The 21,465-nt window shown below is 41.1% G+C and overlaps 1 protein-coding gene across 1 annotated transcript in view; it reads right to left on the reverse strand.

Moving 5' to 3' along the window:
• The window catches only part of negr1 (neuronal growth regulator 1), a 147,842-nt gene that overhangs the window by 39,942 nt on the left and 86,435 nt on the right, over nucleotides 1–21,465 (reverse strand). The window contains exons 4-6 of the mRNA XM_086225451.1: nucleotides 18,187–18,318; nucleotides 5,191–5,311; nucleotides 1,055–1,203 (exon numbers count right to left, since the gene is read on the reverse strand). Of these exons, the coding sequence (XP_086081577.1) occupies nucleotides 1,055–1,203; nucleotides 5,191–5,311; nucleotides 18,187–18,318 (402 nt within the window). The remainder of the gene's footprint in view (nucleotides 1–1,054; nucleotides 1,204–5,190; nucleotides 5,312–18,186; nucleotides 18,319–21,465) is intronic.

A 21,465-nucleotide genomic window follows, 5' to 3' on the forward strand; every position in this document is an offset into this window, starting at 1 on the left:
GCAGGAAGTTCACTTCACTGTGTAGGGAGTTTAGTTTCCCTTCGACTTCAAAATGGTCCCGTTGAATAAAACCACCAAGCTAAATAATTTTCAAAGTAAAACACGTCATGTAATAAGCACGGCAGAAATGACGGCGAGGCTTTCAATCATGTGACTGCAGGGAGGTGTCCTGTGTTGTGCTGTGCTTTACAGATTAGCACGTAAATGCCTGACTGGAACTGCCTGTTCTATAAAAGTCCAAAGTTTTGACCTCCTTCATTTCCTTTGGTGTGCTCCTCAGTGCGGTGAGCTCCTGAAACAAGGACTTTTGTGTGATTGCCTTATCATCAAGCTTTTTTTTTTTTTAAATTATAAACACCACATGCAGGCAAGAGGCCTTCATGGGTGTGTACCTGAACCGTGGCTAAACCCCAGGCCCGCATGGTTTCAGATCCCTGTTTTGTAAGCTTTCTATTAGGTCCTGCCTCTGTCAGATTCCAGGAGCGAGCAGGACATGGTCAGCTTACAGGATTGGGGGGGGGGGCAATAATACTTTGTATTCATCTTAGTGTGACTAAACCGTGTACAGGTAGCTGCCTCTGTCATGGTTACCAAAAAATAAAAAAAATTCCAAGCTAGATATCTTTCTCCAATACACATGCAGATGCAGGCTTTGAAAGCAGACACACACCAACACACCCACACACACCCACACAGACTTTATAACCATAATAAACAACCAACATTCACAAAACTGATGGCTGGGAAAGAAGAAAAAAGCGAGAGTTGGCAGGTGAATATGCACCACAGACTAGGTGCTGGCAATAAAAGAACATAAGAAACAACTTCCACTGAAGATAAGTGAGCATCCAGTTGCATCACTGGCTTAACTTTGACTTTTGTCCTATATCACAAAAAATAAAAAAAATAAAAAATAAAAGGCTGCGGTAAAGCTGAAAGTGCTTCAGAGGTCACAAAGCCACCTTCCACAACAACTCTTTCAGCTCTTTGACTCCTCACCACTCCAGTAAGCCACAAGCACGTACGATAACAATCAGGTACGATGACAACTTACGAATGAGAGGCACACTGGCATTAGCCGTCCCTAGCTTGTTGGAGGCCACGCACGTGTAGTTCCCATAACGATCCTCTGTCATGTTGTTCACTGTGAGGACTGATCTGGAACTGAGGCTCTTGATGTCGATGCCCTGACCCTTGATGATCCTGAAAATAGAACACAATTGTAACAACTTGAGCTTTTGCTTCCCACTCTCACACACACACACACACACACACACACACACACACACACACACACACACACACACACACACACAAACATACAACAAATGTCATGTAGGGGGGGTGGGGTTGGGGGTTGTAGCAGGAGTCAAGGACAATACAAATGTTTGTTAGATCTTCAGATTGAACAGCACTTCATCGCCCTCTTCAACAGATCCATTCATTCCTTGGTCTGTCGTGTCCGCCTTGGAACGATGCTTTGAAGGACTGAGAGGAGAGAGGAGCGACCCGGAGGTGAACCAGCGGCCTGCCACTTGACATGTTGTTCATCGTTTTGTTGCAGGTAGAAGGGGGGGGATTACAATAATCCTTTTGCGCTTGGCATTTGCACGGTGAAATTGACAACTGTTTAATTTACTGTAGTGGTTGTGAGGATCTCTAACAGACTGTTGAGATTAAAACTCTCTGTGTAGCAACATATGCCTCACATCTTTATTGTGAAATTATTACAGATATTACATTTGAGTTTGTTTTCATTAATGAGGTCTCAGCTACTGTTTCTCAGCCGGGAACATTATCAACTCTCCGGAGACGAGACATGTGACTTGGCTGTAGTTACTGTGAGAAGAACTCTGACTTGAAACACTCAGTGTGACCTTATGTCCTGCAAATATCTGTGAGTATGTTGTTCAATCTCCCATGGCGACTTGCTCAAATGTTAGCCGAGCATTTGCTGATAATCTTGACAGGAGTCTACAAGTGAGCTCGCCTCTTCTCCGGTTCAACATCAAAACAGTCAGGGCCACCCCCCCATCGACAACCGCTCGTATATTCACACACTCTCACACATGATGATCCCCTCACTTCCCTTCGAGCATCAAAGCGGAGGCATATGTTTAAAAAAAAAGGAGCTTGCCTGTCACACGACCTCCACTGAGCTGGTAGTATCGCTGAGGCTCTTTAAATCAGACAGTAACAACGTTAACATGCACATTATGTTTCCACAAAGGTCCATACGCTAGTGAAGGCAGTATTCCAGTTCAGGTGTTTATACGCGCAGCAGCTGTGGAAGTATGTGAACGTTAGTTGGCACATCCCAAACAACAATTCATGAGCTCCCAGTTTGTCGCTAGGCAACATGGCCAAATCTAAGGTTCATGTTTGTTGTAGTAAACTCATTCATGAGCAAAACTACAAAGGCATTACGGTAAAAACAACCATCAAGTAGTTTCAAATGCAGCAAGGAAATGTAACTGAGTTACACTAATGCTGCTTCACGGACGTGTTAGAACCGCAGACCTTGACCTCCGGGTTGTCATAACTACACATAAACATCTTCTCAGTGGCAGCTATAGTTATTCTATTAAATGTAATTTTCAAAAAACATGTTTACATGACCCAATATTACCTTCAATAGAGATAATATATATATGTACTGTATATACATATATATACACACACACACAAACACACACATATCTATCTATATATATCTATATCTATATATATTGATGTGTATCTATCTATCTATATATATCTATATCTATATATATTGATGTGTATCTATCTATCTATCTATCTATCTATCTATATCTATATATCTATATATAATTGTAATGTTCTGAAGAATTTGGTGTATGGCATGTATGTCAATGTAGCCTGTGTTAATGTAGAACAGAAGCTGCATAGAACCTCGACTTAACTCCTCGTACTTGTGTCCTTCTCAAGATGAAGAGTGAATCAAGAAATCATCATGTGGTCATGTAGGAAGTCTCAGAAAGAACAAGTCCTTGAATTAAGTAAAGACTAGAATCACACCAACTTGCCTCCTTAGCAATTTGAATAAATTGAATCCACCCCATAATTACAATTAGCACAGTGTGAGCTGATGATTGAAATTGTGCTCAACAGGAGTGGGTAAATGATGGGTAAATGGGCTAATTTGGTTTTTAAATTCAAGAACTAACACTTGAATCTAGACTGACTGATGTATGTGTCAAGAATGACTTAAGCCAGTTGCCGGCAAACATTGTATTAAAATGCAAGGTAAGGACCGACTGTAAATGACTCTTGCTGGAACATTTACGTGGGCTGTCCCTTGAGGTTGAGCACAACAGAAGGACAGACAAATGAATTTTCCACAGAGGAAAAGCAAGAAACAAACAAACAAACAAAAAAAAACCGTTTCTTTTCTGTCAAGTGTAGATAAAAGCTAATGACTGTTTAATTATAGTCAACATCAGTATTATAAAGAACCGTCAACACGTTTGATTCTCTATTCGCTCAGCTCAGCCAGTACTTCGAAATAATATTTGCATTTATTTGTTGTAAACACTTAGAGGGCTGGTTTGATTGTATATTAGGAAATTATTATTATTAGATTGTCCCTTTAATTACAGCCGATACACCATATCTCTGCGTCCTAGGAGAGGGATCCCTCCTCCGCGGTTGTGGTAGTATTTCCTGACTAAATCCAGTTTCTGAAGACATACGGTGCTGAGCTGTATACGGATTATAAAGCTCCAGGAGGCCAACTCTGACCTTGAGCTGTATAAATAAAATTTAAGACAAGATTTTGAGTGTATTATTAAAGAAACAAAATTAATCTCTAACACTTCACTTAACCTGGACTGCACCGTACTATAAAAACAACAACAACAAAAACTATATCTTATAACTTTAAAAAGTTAGTGTTGCGATTGCTTTAGAATTTTAAGTTGATGGAAATTGAGAAGAAAAGTTGAGGATTTTTTTTTTTGAAAGCTTCAAAACAATTCACTTTTCCTTCAAGTGCTCAAGTTCCATCAACCTGGAGTAGTTTAAATTCATTTATTTCTGTTTTGTACCAACTGTACTTTTTTGAATTCAAAGTAGTGACGGCTGGTTTTGCCACGACCTGCTGCGGAATCCACCTGATGTTGAGTGAACAATATTTGAATTTTAAACATGCGAATCCACAGTTGGCAAACCAGTGACAGCTCTCATTATTGAGTACAAAACAACAGCTCTGTAATAAATTCCCCCTTCGTTAGGATCCTCATGTTCAGTTTGTACTGAATCTGTTTGACAGGTGTCAAGTTATTTTGAAGTAGTTTGTTGTTGAGCTACACTGGGTTTTCCTGACATTTCATATTTTGTCCATCTTCTTCATAGGAGTTGAGGTGACAAAATATTGGGAACAGCTCCCAGTATAAACCAGTACGGTTCAACGGCACCACAAATGGCACCAGCGCCACATCTCTCAATCAGACTCGGTAAGAACTGAACATTATAATCAACAAGAAGAAGGATTCACGCCAGGTGTACTACACTCAAGAGCAAACCAAAAAATGGATACTTTACTTTGTCTTTGCAAGCGATGAAGAAAGTTACACTTAAATAATCTTGTTTCTAATTTTGGCTCTGAGGAGGAACGAATGTTTCCATACATAATTAACAAATCAAAACCTATCAGTCAAATGCCAAAAAAAAAGCATTAAAAAGCCCTCAGGAAGGACTTCTGAACGTTTAACCGTAAGCCTGAGCAAGACTCAGACTCTTGAATGTGATAAGCAACCTACCATGTCAACTTGAGTTTATTGTTATGTCCATATGGAAATATTGTATATATCTGTAAGTGCATGTTGACGTTGCTGCGAATGTGTTAGCTCAGTAAATCACCGCTGAGTCCCACAAGTGATACTTACAGGCTTTACATTTATATTTTCTTTCATCTCAGGTCTCACAGGTAGGTTCAACAGAGGAATAAAGCCTACATGATATCACGCCTCGTGTATTTCCTGGAGGGAACTCAAGGAAAAAAACCCGAATATAAAACATATTTAGCTCATGGTGTAGCTAATGGGGTAGTGGTGGGTGGGCGGGTTGACAGAGACACACAACTTGAACAAAACAGCTGCATCTTGTGTTATTTTCTTTTCTTCGCGTGTGACAATATTAAGACATCTCACACCATCAAAGTGAACTCACCTTTTCTCACCCTTGTACCACTCAAATGTTGGAGAGGGCACAGCAGCCGCCTCACACCTCAGCAGAGCTGTGCGACCCAGACCAACTCCGTGACTTTTCATCTCATGGATAGATGGGGCAACTGGAGGAAGAGGGAGAGGGAGAGGGAGAGAGAGAGAGAGAGAGAGAGAGAGAGAGAGAGAGAGAGAGAGTCAGATAGCAGATAGGGACTGTGAAAAAGAAAAATGTGTGTTTAAGAATAATCTAAAGCAAAAAAAAAGAATAAAGAAAAGAAATTGAGACACAGAGTGCTACAGCAGCAGGGATGTTGAACTCTAAAAAAATGACAACTCTCAACATCCTGGACATTGAACTATCGACACTTGACAGAGGAGAGGGGCTAAGGGGGGGGGGGGGGGGCACCCATCCCCAATGTTAGAAAAATGAAATGAATGCATTGCATGGTGATAAATGGCTTAATGGAAGTTCAAAGACTCAATAGGAGGGGCAGGTTCAGTGAATGCAAAATGAGGCTTCTTTCATGTGCTGAAATGTAGTTTAAATCTCTTTGCCAGTGTCAGGAAGGCAGCTTTACATATAGAGTGTTTCTAAAGCAAGCCGGCTCTTTTGTGCTTCAAATATTTACCCTGTTCATAGTAACACAGCTTTGAAAGAAATTAAATTAATGAATTGAAGTTATGCTGAATAATAACAATGGCGTTTTGTCAAATCCAGATTATGATTGGACAAAAGCGACAGGACAACCTTAGTCACATCAGGAGAATAAAAAATGTTTTATGTGTTGTAATTATTGGCCATTATCGAGTAGTATCATTGAGTAATACTGAATTCATCAACAAAACAAAACAAAATCGCCCTATTTAGAAGCTCGAGGATGCACGTAGCCTCACAGAATGCAACACACACACGCGGTGATTTGTACTGACTGGCGCTCCTGTTTTCTTCTTTCTCCATTAATCAAGAGAGGCAAGAACAGTGGAGAAGTAATCATAATAACACACATGGCTTATTCTGACACTGTGTATTGTGTAAACTTGGCTTGACTCCCCTTCGCCTGACAAATAATAAGACATTTCAAGTATCCAATCCAATCCACATACTATACAGGCAAAATGACTTTCTGACATTCACACAGATTCTGATTAAAAGCATATGATACATGGAGGGGGTTCACAGTCCCCGGGTCAGTCCTGCTGCTATAGCGGTATATTGCCCGGCCTGTCTGAACGCGAGATGTGGACTACGTGTGTTCCTGAGCCTTTGAGGACAACTCCTTCCCAGACCTGTATCTAGTGGACAGCCTTGGCTGAGCACCTTAATGCTCTTGTGCAAATTTTCTGGGCAACATGACCTTGAGATATTACCAGTTATGTAACTCCCCAAACTGGGAACTGAGAATACCATCCATCCTTGCTCAATAGTTTATGCGAAATAGCGGGGGGAGTCCAAATGTCCCTTTCCCTGGCCACATCAAACAGCTCTGACTGGGAGATCCAGAGGTTTTTCCAATCCAGCTTGGAAATAAAGTCCTTCCACCTGGTCCCGGATCTGCCCTGTGGCCTCCTTCTAGTTGAACGAACCTGGTTGACATCCTAACTAGATGCCCGGACCACCTCATCTCAGCACAGAGGAGGTCCCTTATGGATGACTGCACTCCTCAGCTTATCCCTAAGTGAAATGCTAGCCACCCGTCTGAGGAAACCCTTTCATCTGCTTGCGTTCAAGTGCTCTCACAGTTACGATTTAATTGTCAAATGTACATCAACGTGAACAGCTTCGTAACAAATAAACTAGGCAATCAAATGATTTTGTCTTAAGTGAAGGGGGCAGTATAGTGAACATTACACATGGCTGTAATGAACAGGGAGACGAAGAACGGGCATATTTCTATTCTGAATAACAAAAAAAGGCTGCGCAGGTCTTTTTTTATTGATGAATAATTCTGCCGTCAACCCTTTCTAATGCAGTACACAAAAATGCGCCTCAAATTACATCAGTAGAAATATGACTTGTTACTCGCACATCTTTACGGAATATCCTGATATGATTTCCAGGTGCATGGCTAACCTGGCTCATTATAACTGACTATTATAGATTTTGCTAGTGTCCATTTTCATAAAGAGACTAGAGTGTGAACCAGCAGGGTGCTTGCCTCCGACTACACAGATGAGGTGGGCCGCGACAGATCTGTGCGACGTGAAGGGGCTACGTGTGAGTATTTGTACATGTGGCGTGTGATGGTGTAGGAGAGGCGCAGTGAGGGTGACAGCGAGCTCTGTGATGATGAATGCCCTTCCACCAACCTTCTCCTGCATCCTAATGAGCAAACTCATATCGTGTCTGTTGATTTTCTGTCCTTGCATATGTGTTCCAATTATACTGCTATTTTGCTTCTTCTGTGGCTGGATAATCTGAAGGACTTGAGATAGTGAATCAAGTGCGCGGTGATGTCGAGACTATTCCTGTTCATTTATCACTGTATGAAATGTTACATGCCATGCTGGGAGACATTGGTAGACCTTGACTGTGTGATTGCTGTGTGTATATGTGTGTGTACATCACTTTTCTAATGTCCAAACTCAATGTATCAACTTTCTAGCACTGCTTGCATCTGCAGAGACGACTTGACTGGCCACTCTCACGTCTCTGCAACCAATAAAAGGGGTTGCTAAAACTTGTGAGAGTAACAAAAGCATCACACACCATAAAGGGGCTCCACAATACTTCAAGAAAAGGAAAGGAACAAGGGGGAGAAAAACTTTTCCAGTGAAAGAAATATTAGCCAATAACAAGTATGACAAAATCAATACAGTATACCGCTCAGCAGAAGCTTAGTGAATCCTCATAATCCTCCATTGGTGTCATTGTGAGGTGCCATTGATTATCTGAAGCCTCTGAAAGCTCCGGGGGTGACCTGCCGGTGCTCTACAGTTGCTAGGACAGTGGACACTGTGGCCCTGGCAGGTGTGTCAATACTTGAAACCTCACACACACACACACACACACACACACACACAAAACCACTTTCTTTAATGTTAAAACTAACAACACAACCAATTGCAAGTCTAGAAAGGCTCCTTTCATGTAGCTATTATAGCTGCTTTTGGATGAGGGAGCACGTTGATGTGGTCCCTTTTAGTTATTACCAACTGGATCAGTTATTTGGCTTGTTTTCCAAAAGAAACAGCGTGCTTTCTTCATTAGACTCAGAGGACTTCCTATTTATAGTTAACTCATGTTATTGGCCTCTATCAAATTTGCATCATTGAAACCCTGGCAACAACAAAGACATCAAGAGAAAAAAAAAGTCCCAAATAGGGTATCTGAATATAAACCCACATTTCTCTCTAAGCGTTCCAGAGAGGCACGGAGGAAATAGTTTATCTCTCATCATCGCTTTAAACAAGGACACCTCTTAGAAATGTTCACGTCTTCTATTCTGCACATTAAAATAATTCAAAAACAGTTTTAGTGAGTGATAAATAAACGTATGTGATAGAAAATAAGAATAAAATGATTCAATTGTAAAATAATCGTTTGGTCCAATGTGTGGTCCAAAATGCTTTGATTTTGTATGCATATCAATAATATAAAGTCTTTCTAATTTAGCTCCTGACATTGCTAAGACAGATCACGACCATAAAATCTACTCCTATCCCATAATTCCAATTTCTACATGCTGGCATGTCCTATATCATCATATGATGTGAAATACACCATCAGGATTTGGAGAGTAATGCAAAGTAGTGCACTAAAAATCACCGAGGCCCAATAATCCAGGTAATTTAGTGTCCAGAAAATGCTGTGGTGGTGCTGTAAATCATGCCTGGATTCATGGTGACTCTGCCAGATGGGGGTGAGGGGTTGGGTCCAGGAATAGCACAGGCACAGCAGGAAAAAAATGGGTGCTATAAGGCGCAGGCTGATGACAAATTGCCAGTTGTGGGTCGATCACAAACCAAATGGCGTTACATCTGCGTTATGCAGGGCTTGTCATCAGAACAAAGACAATTTATATATTCAAATTCAACAAACACTGTACAAGTATGTTCATGTCTGACCGTCTCTTTGTGTAACATTCACGGTGTTTTCATAAAGCATCACAGCTAAACGTAAAGGAAGTGACTTCACTGAATCCCTTCCCTTAAACACGCGACTATTAATGATTAATTGGTGTGCTTCAAGACTGAATATGATTTATTTAGATACAGACTATTGTTTGCCAAGAGAACCCGGAGAACGCCGGCTTTTTAATTAAAAGATCAATTAATATCCCTACCTCTTCAGTCAGATTTGAAAATGAGTTTTCATTGCAATTAAGAAATGGACTCATCAGTGCATGACTTATCAGCTTACACACAGAGACACTGTTCCCCACTGCCATCTGTGAGCTTCATTGTCCTGTTTTTTTTTTTTTTTTTTTTTTTTTTTTTTTTTTTGTCAGTCAAGAATGGTTCTGCTGCCAAGATTTATTAATTCATTAAGATTTCTATTCAGAATAGCGAGAGAACATTGTGTTCCTTCTTTTTATACAATGAAAGGGATATAAATAACCAGCTTAGTACGCAGGATTGTGTGGATCCACGAGGGATTCAATCTATTGTCAGTGTTTAACACTAAATGGTTTAAGGTACACAAATCCCTACCTATCTTCATATGAGATGGAGGGGAGACCACACTACGTCAAAAATTACACCATCAGAAAGTTCAGTATTCATCTCAAACTGTGTAAAAACATGCTAACGAATACATGAGTGAGAGGATGTGATATTGCAAGCGTTTTGCCTTTTGTTAGTGTCATAAAGTCATTTTGATTCATCACTAAAAAACCGCAGATCAAGATGAAAGTCGCAATCTATTTTGAAGTGGCACTAGAAAGAACATTTATTTTGCCGAAGATCAAGATTACGCTCATTTATTCATGCCCCGAACGCAAGAAGAAATCCACATAGCAATCAGGATGAGAGCTTTGGAGAGATGTATAGAGACAGATTTACATCCTAACAGCTCCAGGGTAGTGGCTTTAACTCTACTTAGAATTGGATCAGAATCCAATTCGAGGAAGTCTTCTCTTTTGATTTATAAGCCATAGTATTTTAATGGATACTGCAAAGTGTCAACAAATGCTCCTGCTCCCAATAACAGATCTAATTATACAGAGGGATGAATGTATATTCTACCTTTGATCCTTCAATGCACTGAGGCAGGCAGGACGTGCGCTTCCTCAAACATACTCTGGGTGTCCTGTACACGATGATTGTTAATGAAGATTGTTAAAACTGTGTAAACAAGTGGTGTTTACCTTCAGTCATTCTTTTAAACTGTAGGAAAGAGGGATCAGGAGGATGTGTCTCCTGACCACTAGTAAACATGTTTAGTCTTTTATTTAGAAGAGTTGGTCTCCACTCCCCTCTGTACCACTCTGTTGGGGGAGCCACAGGAGCATGCTGCAGGTGTATCTACGGGACCAGGGCTTGAATCCCAAACAGGCCCAGATGACTGAGGGTTTAGAGGAAAATGCCAGTTTGGAGCATAAGAAAAAAAAGGGGGACAAGGTGATGTAAAGAATACGCAGCGTTCACAGTGCGTTCCTGCATTTCAATTATGCTGAGAAATCCATCAGTATGGCTGAACCTGCTTGTAGGAGTCTTAATGTGCACGCTCATGATTAATTAAAAACGATCACAATTTTGTTGGCCAATTACTGTAAGCAGGAAAGATAGCGAGACACTCTTCTTTTTATAAACACAGCCATTGTGTATATGTGAGCAGATTTCACTGCTGCGGGGTAAGGGAGGAGGAAGGAGGTGTACAAATGGCTGGTGAAGCTGGAAGCAAAAATGGAGCAAGACTAACAACTGCAAAGCAAGAAAAATCTTCCACTACGGGACAATGGTGGAGTTGAGGAAGGACAAAGTGCCTGTACTTTACTAACAGCTAATATATATCAACCATGGATTTATTTTAGTCTATTTCATTTTCTTTCCTCTACACTTGACAATGGGTCTCTGACATCAAGCAGTGGCGACACATTACAGGCTATCCCCCCCCCCCCACATTAAAATGAAAGTTTGAAATGACCGATATTACGAAGCACGCACACAGCAGCACATCCTGGGCATGTTCTAAGTGACCTACGGCGCCAGCCAGCTGGTGGATAGGGCTATTAAAGCTCCACGCGGTCAAGACATGTACAGCTTCAATTGGGTATTTCGTGGTGGTGTAGCCAGAGTGCAAACCACAGCGCACAGTGCAAAGAGTGTGTTCTGGTCATGAAATCACTCCAAACAATCAGAGTGTCTTGTGTTATTCCCTTTAAAGCCCAAGCTGCACCAGAACTCTGTTTTTATTTTGGTGGTGAACATATTTTTGCTGTCAAGGCAGGTCATCATGTCTTATGTTTAAATAAGGGAGCAGCAGGCATCCGTCGAAGCCATCAGCGGACTCGCAGGCCTAGGAGGAAGTGGCGCCGATGATTCAACATTGTCGGTCATCAATAGAACCACATTGCAATGCTGCACATCTGCTCGTCTGATTGATGCACCCTTTAAACAGCACTTGACACATAACGCCATTGACCAAAGATCAGCCGCTTCTTGGTCCGTGGCACACATTTTCTGGTGTCCCAACATAACAATTCACCGGTTCCTCCAGACTATGCCTCATTAACATACTAAAGTACCTGTCGGCGCAGGTGGAGAACAAGTTCATTTACTTGTTAAAGGGCGAGGGCGCTTGGTGTGAAAACATAATATGTGCCGGCTTGAAACTAGCGATGCCCCATGCTTAAAATAGGACCCCACGTATGTGAAGAACACTGTTGATGTAAACAGCAGGAAAACACTGACTATCCTGCTTCATACTATCTTAGAAAACTCTTGAGAAGACATGGCTAGGGGACAGCTGCAGGCAGCAGAGATGCAGCAGGAAAAAAAAACAAAACCTGCTTTGATCACATGACAGGACACGGATGTGCGTGACTGAACACATGGAATACACAGGAGTCATTTTTTTACCTGCAACATTTCTTCTGCTCGTCCAATGAGCAAAAATGGAGCCAATCTATAGAGTTTCTGTCATTATCAGGCTGAAGGACCATCAACATAGACACAAAAAAACCAATCAGTCACACGGCCTTCAGCCTGTCTCACACGGACAAGTGCCACTGTCGCTGTTCTTATCTATTATAGTGATTATTGATTCGCAAGCACCAACGCTACACATGTGTTACCATTCATGGCTGGACCCGCTATATTTCAGGGGCAGGATCAAACGGGTTCTCTGAGCAAAAAACAATAAAAAAAAAGACAACCTGTCAAATCGCACAAGTCAAGGAACCCAGTGAAACACCTAAACAATAATGGAAGAACAATGATTGGAGAAGCTGCTCTCACTTTATTCAAGACCTACATGTCAATGTTTATCTATTAATAATCCAAACATCTGCGGTGCTAACACGGAATCCACAGATCTGTCTTTTTACACTTCCTGAAAATTGACTTGTGGCAGCTCTGTGACTATCAAATGGACGGCGGGAGACGACAACATCTGGGACCATCTGGTGCGGTTTCAGTTGGCTTTAGTTGAAGCATCTGAAAGAGTACGGAGCAAATAAAATGTAGCACAACAAGGCAGTTGGTTGTCTATGTACACTCAGCGCGCGGCGTAACTTTCTGTAAACTGTCAAACCACATCCTGCAGCGTGATGGTGTTCAAACTCCGTCGCTCATGCAATAAAAGAGTGAGAACAGACAGCTCTCTGTGAAGGGGGAACACTTCGGAAACTAGAAAGGAAGGTCAAACACCTTTGATCGCTCCGCTTGACAAAGAAACAGGTTTGTGTTATTGTTTTATCTGTATGTAGTTAGTAATGGATGCCTTCATTCTACAAGGTGACTTCGTTAATTAATCAAAGACTGTCTTTTTTTATCTCAGGCAGAAGCTTTTCCTCGTGGTCTCATTCATCCCTCCCACTCAGCAAACCATAGATGTGAGATTTATGCCTTTGAGTCACACTGTGCAGTGAGAATTTCAGCCAGTAACCTGCAGCGTGGATGAATATGTAAATTTGAAAAGTAGGTCAGAGATCAAATTTCATCAGGTAAAATCACTGCTGAAATATCCTTTAGCCAAGCGGGGCTTTCAGCCAATCTGATTTTAGTTTGACCTACTGGATGACTGCCACCATTGAGGTTTAGCTGATAAAAGTATTTAGCGGCCATTCATTCATCACCGGAAGTCGAAAGACAAGAGGCGCCGGCAGGCCGGTAATTTAATTAATGCTGTCTGATCAAGGTAGTCTTTTCAACCTTAGAGAAATTTCAACAGAGGTTAAATGTACTGGACTTAACACTCGGAAATGACTGCACAGCGACAATGCCTGAAACCCTCTCGCTCTAAATCATCCTATCATAGAAAGCCAAATGGCAGGCTTAGTGTTTCTGAAGGCCTGGTGTTATTAAAACTACATGCTGAAGCTTAATTTTGTTTTCATTACTTCGGTTTGCTTATTTTAATTAGTGGCCTTAATCTGCAATTAGCCCAGAGGTCAGCTATACTCTAAGTTTTTTCTTTTTTTTTTAAATGAATTGTTTAGAAAGCAGACAGAAATTGTTTGGACATGTATTCAATTAAACTGTGAACCCATGAAATGTCAGAGTCACTCACTCTGTTGTCTTATTAGACGTGGACAAGAGGAATCGCCTGGTCATGACTGATTGATGGTTTTTAACTTTAATTTAATACAACTTCCTTTAACAAGAAGGATTGGCAAGCAGAATCCATACACATATCTATCTATCTATCTATACTGTATATACAGTATATACATACATACATATACACACACATATTTTTTTTTCATGTGCACATTTAAGCTTCTTGACTGACAAACAGCAAAATCTCCAGTTTCAAGTATTTATTTCAGCAATGAGGGAAATGATATGAACATAATGTATCTATTTTCCTGTTTAATATTGCTTTCCTGCAGTGAAATCATCCACTCGTTTGACTTCCAATGTCAGGTAACGTCTTTATCTTCATTCAGAATTTGGCGTAGCGAACTCTCATTAATAGCCCACGCCCCCGGGTGCTCTGTGAATACAGCCTGATGTGTGTGACAGTGGAGCATGAATGATACAGTGGATTGAGATGTGGTCCAAAATGCATCACTTTTCCTCCTCCTCCACCTCCTCCTCCTCTTCGTCTTCCTCACAGAGGGAGGTTTGCTCCGGAGAGGAGAGGAGGCAGTGAAGAGTGGCCACCAGCTGGCCCGGACGCTGCTGCTGTCTGACACATCAACCACTCACATATCTGGAGCTCATTTGTTTTTACTCCCTTATCTTTGTAAATCAGCACTAGTAGGAAAAGGAAGGACATAACAACCTTCATTAAATAATGCATAAAAAATGCTTTATGGAGCTTCACATTAATGAGAGCTCAAACAGGATTTCAAGACCTACTTATCTGTAACTTAAGATGTGAGGGAGCCTGGAGATTAGACTGTCCTTTCTCCTTAAGGATTAACTAACAACTGACAACAGATATTGAATAAAGAAAGCCGACGTAATCAATGATGGTGAAACTCCTCCCCCTCCTCCTCCAGTTCATTTGAACTAATGTTGCTCTTTAAATATTTCTATCTTTACGCTCCCAGCGATGGTGGGTGAGGGCTATACAGACACTTATCTAGGTCAGTTCACACGCCTGTAAGTGAAGCATACAAGTTCAACAAATTTACTAGATAATGTCAGTGCACGAGTGTAAGCAAAAGCACTGGTGAGATGTCAAAAATGATCAAGGATTCATGGATTATTATTCTCCAAGGCAGGATTTCCTCTGATGTATTTATTGAAGTTGAGTCCCCGCTGAGCTTCTCAGCACCAGGGATTTAAAAAATATATATTATTAAGATGTTTTTAAACAGAAAATGTGAGTGGGCGTGTGGTCAAGATAGAGACGGTGTGGGCGTGTGACGGTGAGTATACGTTGTTGTTTTTTGTGTGGCTTTTCCTACTTTTTCTCTCAAACTTTAATGCCAATTAGGCTGTCTCCTTCCACGTTGTAGCGGTTGTTGCCACGGATACATGTGGAGTTTTCAGACACTTTGGTCAGGCACGTGGGAGAAATACACAAATGTTACAAGTAGAGACAGGCATGAATAATGTCTTCCGAGCTGAAGCAACAGCATTTTTCAGAACTCATCTTAAAACACATGGTTGCAGCATACAGAAATATAACCGATGAAAGTATTAATCCACAATCCACCAAACCTTGTAGCAAGAAAGCATTTTACGATTACTCAAGCTGATAAAGTCAACTATCAACCATAAGTTAGGGAGGATGTGCTATTCACCTCTCGGATGAGGGCTGTACAAATTGGACTCATTTGCGAGCTAACTTGCTAGTTGACAAGTTTACTGACAAATCACGTTAAAGAGCAGTTGTGTATAAGTGCTAAAAGATATTGCAGTTGCATTTTTGCAATAACTTTGATGTGATTAGTTATACCAGAGCGAATGTTGATTTTTTTAATCATTATTCCCATATTCATGAAAAATCTATTTAAATTAATCCGGTGTGATTTTTTTGTAGGTTTTATTTTTGGGGAGATCTGTAGTAGAAATGGATTTTTTTAAATGTTTTTTCTTAGATTACAATGAGTAACTCTGCATCACATATTCTATTATGCCTTCCTGCAATTTGAAAATTGAAGCTATTTTGAGTGTAATTTATTTTAAATTTATAGATTCCTGAAATACAAAGTATTGATAAAGTTCAACTTCATTGATCCTGCTAGCTCAGTAGGTTCTGTAAAGAAACAACGAGCCAGCAAAGACAACGAGAGAGTCGAAGTGGGGAGACCGTGCAGGACATTACAGGTAAAAGTAGGGATGGCAATGCAATGATAGTATAAAGGGGGGTTAATATGTAGTATAAATATAACATTACAGCACAGATCACTAAGGAGAGACAGAGCTATGTTAACTTAGCTACTAACCACAAGCTACAGACATAAGTGATTGAACCGAAATAGAAATAAAGCATTGGTGCTTTTATTTTGAAGGCATCATCACTGAACTGATCCGGGGTCAAACTTGACGAGACCCCCCCCCCCCCCCCCCCCAATAACCGAAAGAAATAAAAGATGAATTTCCTCAATGACCCTTGTTTCCTAACAGTGGCGAGTAATCGATTCCTTGCCCCTCTCCCTCGTTTCATCTCCTCAGACCAGATCCAAGTCCCTGTGTCAGGCCTGAAGCTAACTAGACTCATTAAAGATGGATCTTTGAGGTGGATCTCATTAGTTGCTCCTCAAACTTAAGTCCTTTTTGGAGGGAAGAGAATCATTAAGATTTACAGATCAGTCTGCAACAGTCAACTGATAAATTGATAAAACCCAAACTGTAGCACTGTAGTAGCTAGAGGTATGGGATACGTGTCGAAGAACGAATGCAAGACAGACTTCATGTCCACTGGAGTCAGCGTTGAAGCTGCTGGCTAAAACCATCTACGCTATCTCTCTCTTTAATGACCTTTAAGTTTCATAATACCCTTTCAGAACCCGCCGGATTATCTAAAAAATGTATTGTCATTGATCTTGCAAAAGGCTGTTTCAATTAGTTTGTGAAAGAGAAAATGAAGATAATAGTCTCCCCTCGGTGTACTCGCTACGGATCCTGCTGGTGCTGTCCGACAAATTGTCTGTATTTTAGTTATGAGAGCCCATCCCATTTGGTTCAGAGGGGAGAGTCAGTTTGGTTCTGCAGACGTTTCTCTATATTTTCGTATTAAGAAGTCAGTTGGATCTCTGCTATGATACCTAGAGGATTATGTGTATCAAAAGTATAAAAAAATAAGCTGCTTATCGTCATTTTCCATACATACACTAATTTCTAAATCAGTAAAAATCCATATAAAAAAACTCCCGAGGGTCTTGGCGATTCTCCTCCGTTGTAGGAATCGATAACGCAGAACGAGTAAGCGCTAAATAAGAGGAACAGCTCTGACTCTGGACAGCAGAAAAATACCGTCTTAACCTGAGGAAACGCTCTGTGACCAGGAGGTGGTGACTTGATCTGACAGCAAAAGAAAAGTCTTCCTCAACAAGCTCATTCAATTCTTGTTTTAAAATTCAGCTCCAGACTACCACTTATCAATCATTGTGAATATCTCCTTTATTGTGTAACACATTTTCATCCTTGAACCCACGTCTCAGTGGAGCTATAAATAACTGGCCTATAAAATTCCACTCAGACCCAGCTCATTAGAGCCAGGCATTACGCAGAAATAATGGTCACGAGCCTGAGTTTTACAAGGAAGCCAGAATGAGAGCTTCGTTGACACTGGAAATACCGTTACAAGCATTACCTGGCTGAGAATTGTGGTTAAAAAAAAAAATCTAAATTGTCAAAACCGCATATTAAATAAAATACATCTCAAAACCTGAATTAGAAAAGGTAATGACTCAGTAACTCGGCCAGGAGGAGGCTTTTCTTTCACTCTGCCTCCTCTCGTCTAATAAGCTTTCCCAAAAGTGAGATTGCGCACATGACGTGAATGCAACAACATCCAAGAAAAACAGCAAAGTAAAAGCGTATTATTCCTTCTCGTACTTGCTAGTAGTTCTTTCCATGTGACCACGACAGCCAAAGCCCAGTATCATTCATTAATGCCACGGCTCCTCATTACTGTCTCCTCACACTTTTGAAAGACTCATTACCTGCATAATGGAATAGTGCTTAGAACGGTCAGACCTTCCCTTAGTGTGAATTAATCACCTTATATGCGCAGACAAAAAGGGAATTCTCACATTAAATATTAAGAAACTTCCAGCTTTCTACTTTTTCAAACTTCTAGAAGGTGTACTTTTCTTGAGGTGCACCGTCAGGGACATGACACTGGTACCAGTGAAGACTGCCCTCCTGTAAGGTCACTGTGGATAAAAGGGGAAGATGTGAAGAAGGAAAGGAAAAAAAAGGAGAGATATATACTTACAGTTGACTGTGACTTTTACTGTTTTGGTGTCAGGAGAGGCGATGTCATTTAAAGCACTGCATTCGTAGTCTCCAGCCTGGTCCCTTGTGATGCCGGTGATGTTTAGATATTCACCACTGTCATACTTCCTGGCTGGAAATAGAAAAAAGGGAGGGAAAATACTTACAAAGAATACAAATATAGAAGACAAACACATGCTCACAAACTGTCGGCTCACTGTATGGTTACAGAGTGGAAAGTTTCAAGTCTCAGGAGACGATGCGATGATGTGATTATATGTATTGAACTCCCGATTACCTTCCTTGCATCTTAAAATATCTGCATTGATCTGTTCGCATCATTATGGTGGCAGAAAATGAAATAATGTTCCCATTCATCCACTTATGATTTACTCGGGTTCACATCATACAGTTAAGCACTACTTCCGGGAAGACAGACAAATGGGATGTGCAGGTTGGTGCTTTTTAGGTAACTAAACATCGAATGTAAGAGCACCACAGCTGGACTGTAGTGCACCAAGAAGCTGAAAGGAGCAAAGATGGAATCCAGCAAAATCTTCAATCCATTTTCAACTGCTTGTCCTGTTAAGGGTCATGGGGGGGCTGGAGCCTATCCCAGCGGCTTTCAGGAGAAGCGGGGTTCACCCTGGACAGGTCGCCAGTCCATCACAGGACAAACAAATAGAGACAAACAATCATTCACACTCACAGTCACACCTACGGTCAATTTAGAGTATCAATCAGCCTCGTCCCCTCTTGATGTCTTTGGACTGTGGGAGGAAGCTGGAGTACCAGAGAGAACCCACACAGGGAGAACATGGAGACTCCATACAGAAAGATCCCGTGCTGGAGCCGGGGCTCAAACCCGGAACCTTCTTTCTGTGAGGTGACAGTGCTGACCACTGCACCACCGTGCCGCCTAGCAGAATCTTAACATAAGCAAACAGTATGTAAACGTATTGCCCGTAAGAGCTGAAAGTGCAATAATCTGCTCCATCAATTTATCCAGGGTCGCCTGCTGAGGACAATTTTCACTGACAATGGTGGAACAGTGGGGAACATTCCAGACGGGTTTCAATCCAATTACAGAGCTGACATAGTAACATTTATCCCTGCATTCACGCCTACAGGACATAGAGAATGACCACTCATCCTAACATGTATGTGGAAACTCACACAGACACCACGATAAGATTTAAATTCAGTTCTTAATCCATAGGCTGTTAGGGTATATTCTTCTATGCATCAAACCTTAAGTGAGCAAAAAAAAAAAAAAAACAGCTGGTGTAGAGCGAATAATCAAGGCTACACAATTCACATTTTTGTCTGAAGATGGTAGTGTGGGCAACATTACACAGGCTGGTTGTTAAAAAGAGAGGAAGAAGAGGAAGCATGGCCAGCTATAATTATTTATCAGCCACAAATGGAGAGAGGGGTGTGTGTGTGTGTGTGTGTGTGTGTGTGTGTTCCCGGTTGTCATTTCGTAAAGTTATTTTTCAATTTTTTTTGTCTTGATAAATGCAAAAACCCCTCAAGCGAGAATAAACACTTTTTTTGCGAAATTATCGTTTCGATCGACAACAAAAAAAAACTCATCAAAACCGCTTGATGGAAACACGACTTAAGAGGCAGAAAAGCTAACACCTGCAACATCAAGCCACTCAAGCATGAGAGTAAGAGTCAAGATCCCACAAATTATTATACATCTAAAAGATGTAAGTAAACTCATCACAGACGGATCTAGGCATCCACTAGCTGCAGAAAAACTCAACTTTCTGCCACAACAAATCTAACCTATCGAGTTTGTATTCGTATGTCCTGAACAACAGAGTAAATCAGCTCGACCTCATCAAGCAAATCAACTCTATTTCATCATCAGCGGAACATTTGTATGCTCCTCATTACATTATTTACAAGGACTGGCTAACACCTAAGTCAATGTCACGGCTAATTGGTACATTTATCCTTGAAATAATGGATCAGGGGTAGTCAATTAAAATGCAAAGAGGTCCAGTTAGAGAGAATTTCCTCAAGCAAATGTCCAGAGCATCTTAATGTCTAACGTAAGTTATGATTCAGCAAAATACACTGAAATAACCAGAAGGAAGTACAACACAATATAATTCATACAACACTGTAATAGGTTCTCACATTAATTTGGAGGGATTATAAATAAGTATTATGTAAAAATAAATTCTCATTTCAAGTAAAGGCCTAAAAAAAAGTGTTTGTACATATTTAAATAAATGAAAGATAGAAAACTCCATTCGACTTTACCAATTTTATTACAACAATCTCAAGACATCTTAACAACTCAACAGCTTCAGCAGCAGTCTATTTCCCTCTTATGTTCCACTCCTCCACTTTCCCTTGTTTGGTGAGAGAAGAGAGCTCCAGATTGTCCTGCCAGGATTTTAAAGCTGGGCTGGAACAGTGTCAGAGTCATTCTCATACACATGTTTAGGTGCCTGGACCGAGATTCTCTTTTAATCATGTTTATAGCAGAGAAAGCCGCCTGCTGAATAGCTGTGTGTGGAGCCAAACATGGTCACAATTTTCAGGGCTACTTTCTTCAGACCTGGGAAGGCTGTCTTTGTGACCATTTGGAGCCAGTAAGTGGCAGGGTCAGTTCCTTCTAAATGTTCTTTCAGGGACACATCTGCTTGGAAATCGACCAGTTGCATCTGTAGAAGCCAAACGCTCACCCACTTTAAGTGCTGTGAGACTTCCTTTGAGACGTCTGTGATGAGGAAGGGACAGGGCAAGCTGCTGTCCAAGGCTGAAGCTGTCAAGACGCTGACATTTACAATTGACAAAGTCAAAAAAACAAGATGTATCTCTTTCCCCTGAACATGCTCCTGCACTGTTGGGGAGTTTGCGCTGTCTCTCTGCAGGTCTACCTTGAACTTCTCAAGTTTCCTCTAGAAGGCGCTGACAGCTGTCATCAGGTCACAAACAACTGTGCTTGTTCGTAGCTTTAGGGCCTACTCCCACTACACAAGGTGATCTGTACCATGCACAAGCACGTTTTTTTCCCCCTTATGTTTGGTTTGCTGATCCATGTGAGTACTCAATACCGCACCCAGGCACGGTACGCTTCCTTGGCCAAGGCAAGATGGGAAGAGGTGGGCGTCAGCATAGTTCAGTTGCATGTGCACAAGCATGGATTGTGGACTAGGTTTGGACCAGTATCCAAGCTTTGATACCTTTAAATCTTCCCCAAATTTTGACCTGTTTTTAAGCATTACTGTCTGAATAAAAGTGACGTTGAAAGGCATGG

Source organism: Aulostomus chinensis, chromosome 14 (genome assembly GCF_037954235.1).
Source record: "Aulostomus chinensis isolate RoL2024-O1b breed Wild chromosome 14, RoL_Achi_v1.0, whole genome shotgun sequence".
Classification (NCBI taxonomy): domain Eukaryota; kingdom Metazoa; phylum Chordata; class Actinopteri; order Syngnathiformes; family Aulostomidae; genus Aulostomus; species Aulostomus chinensis.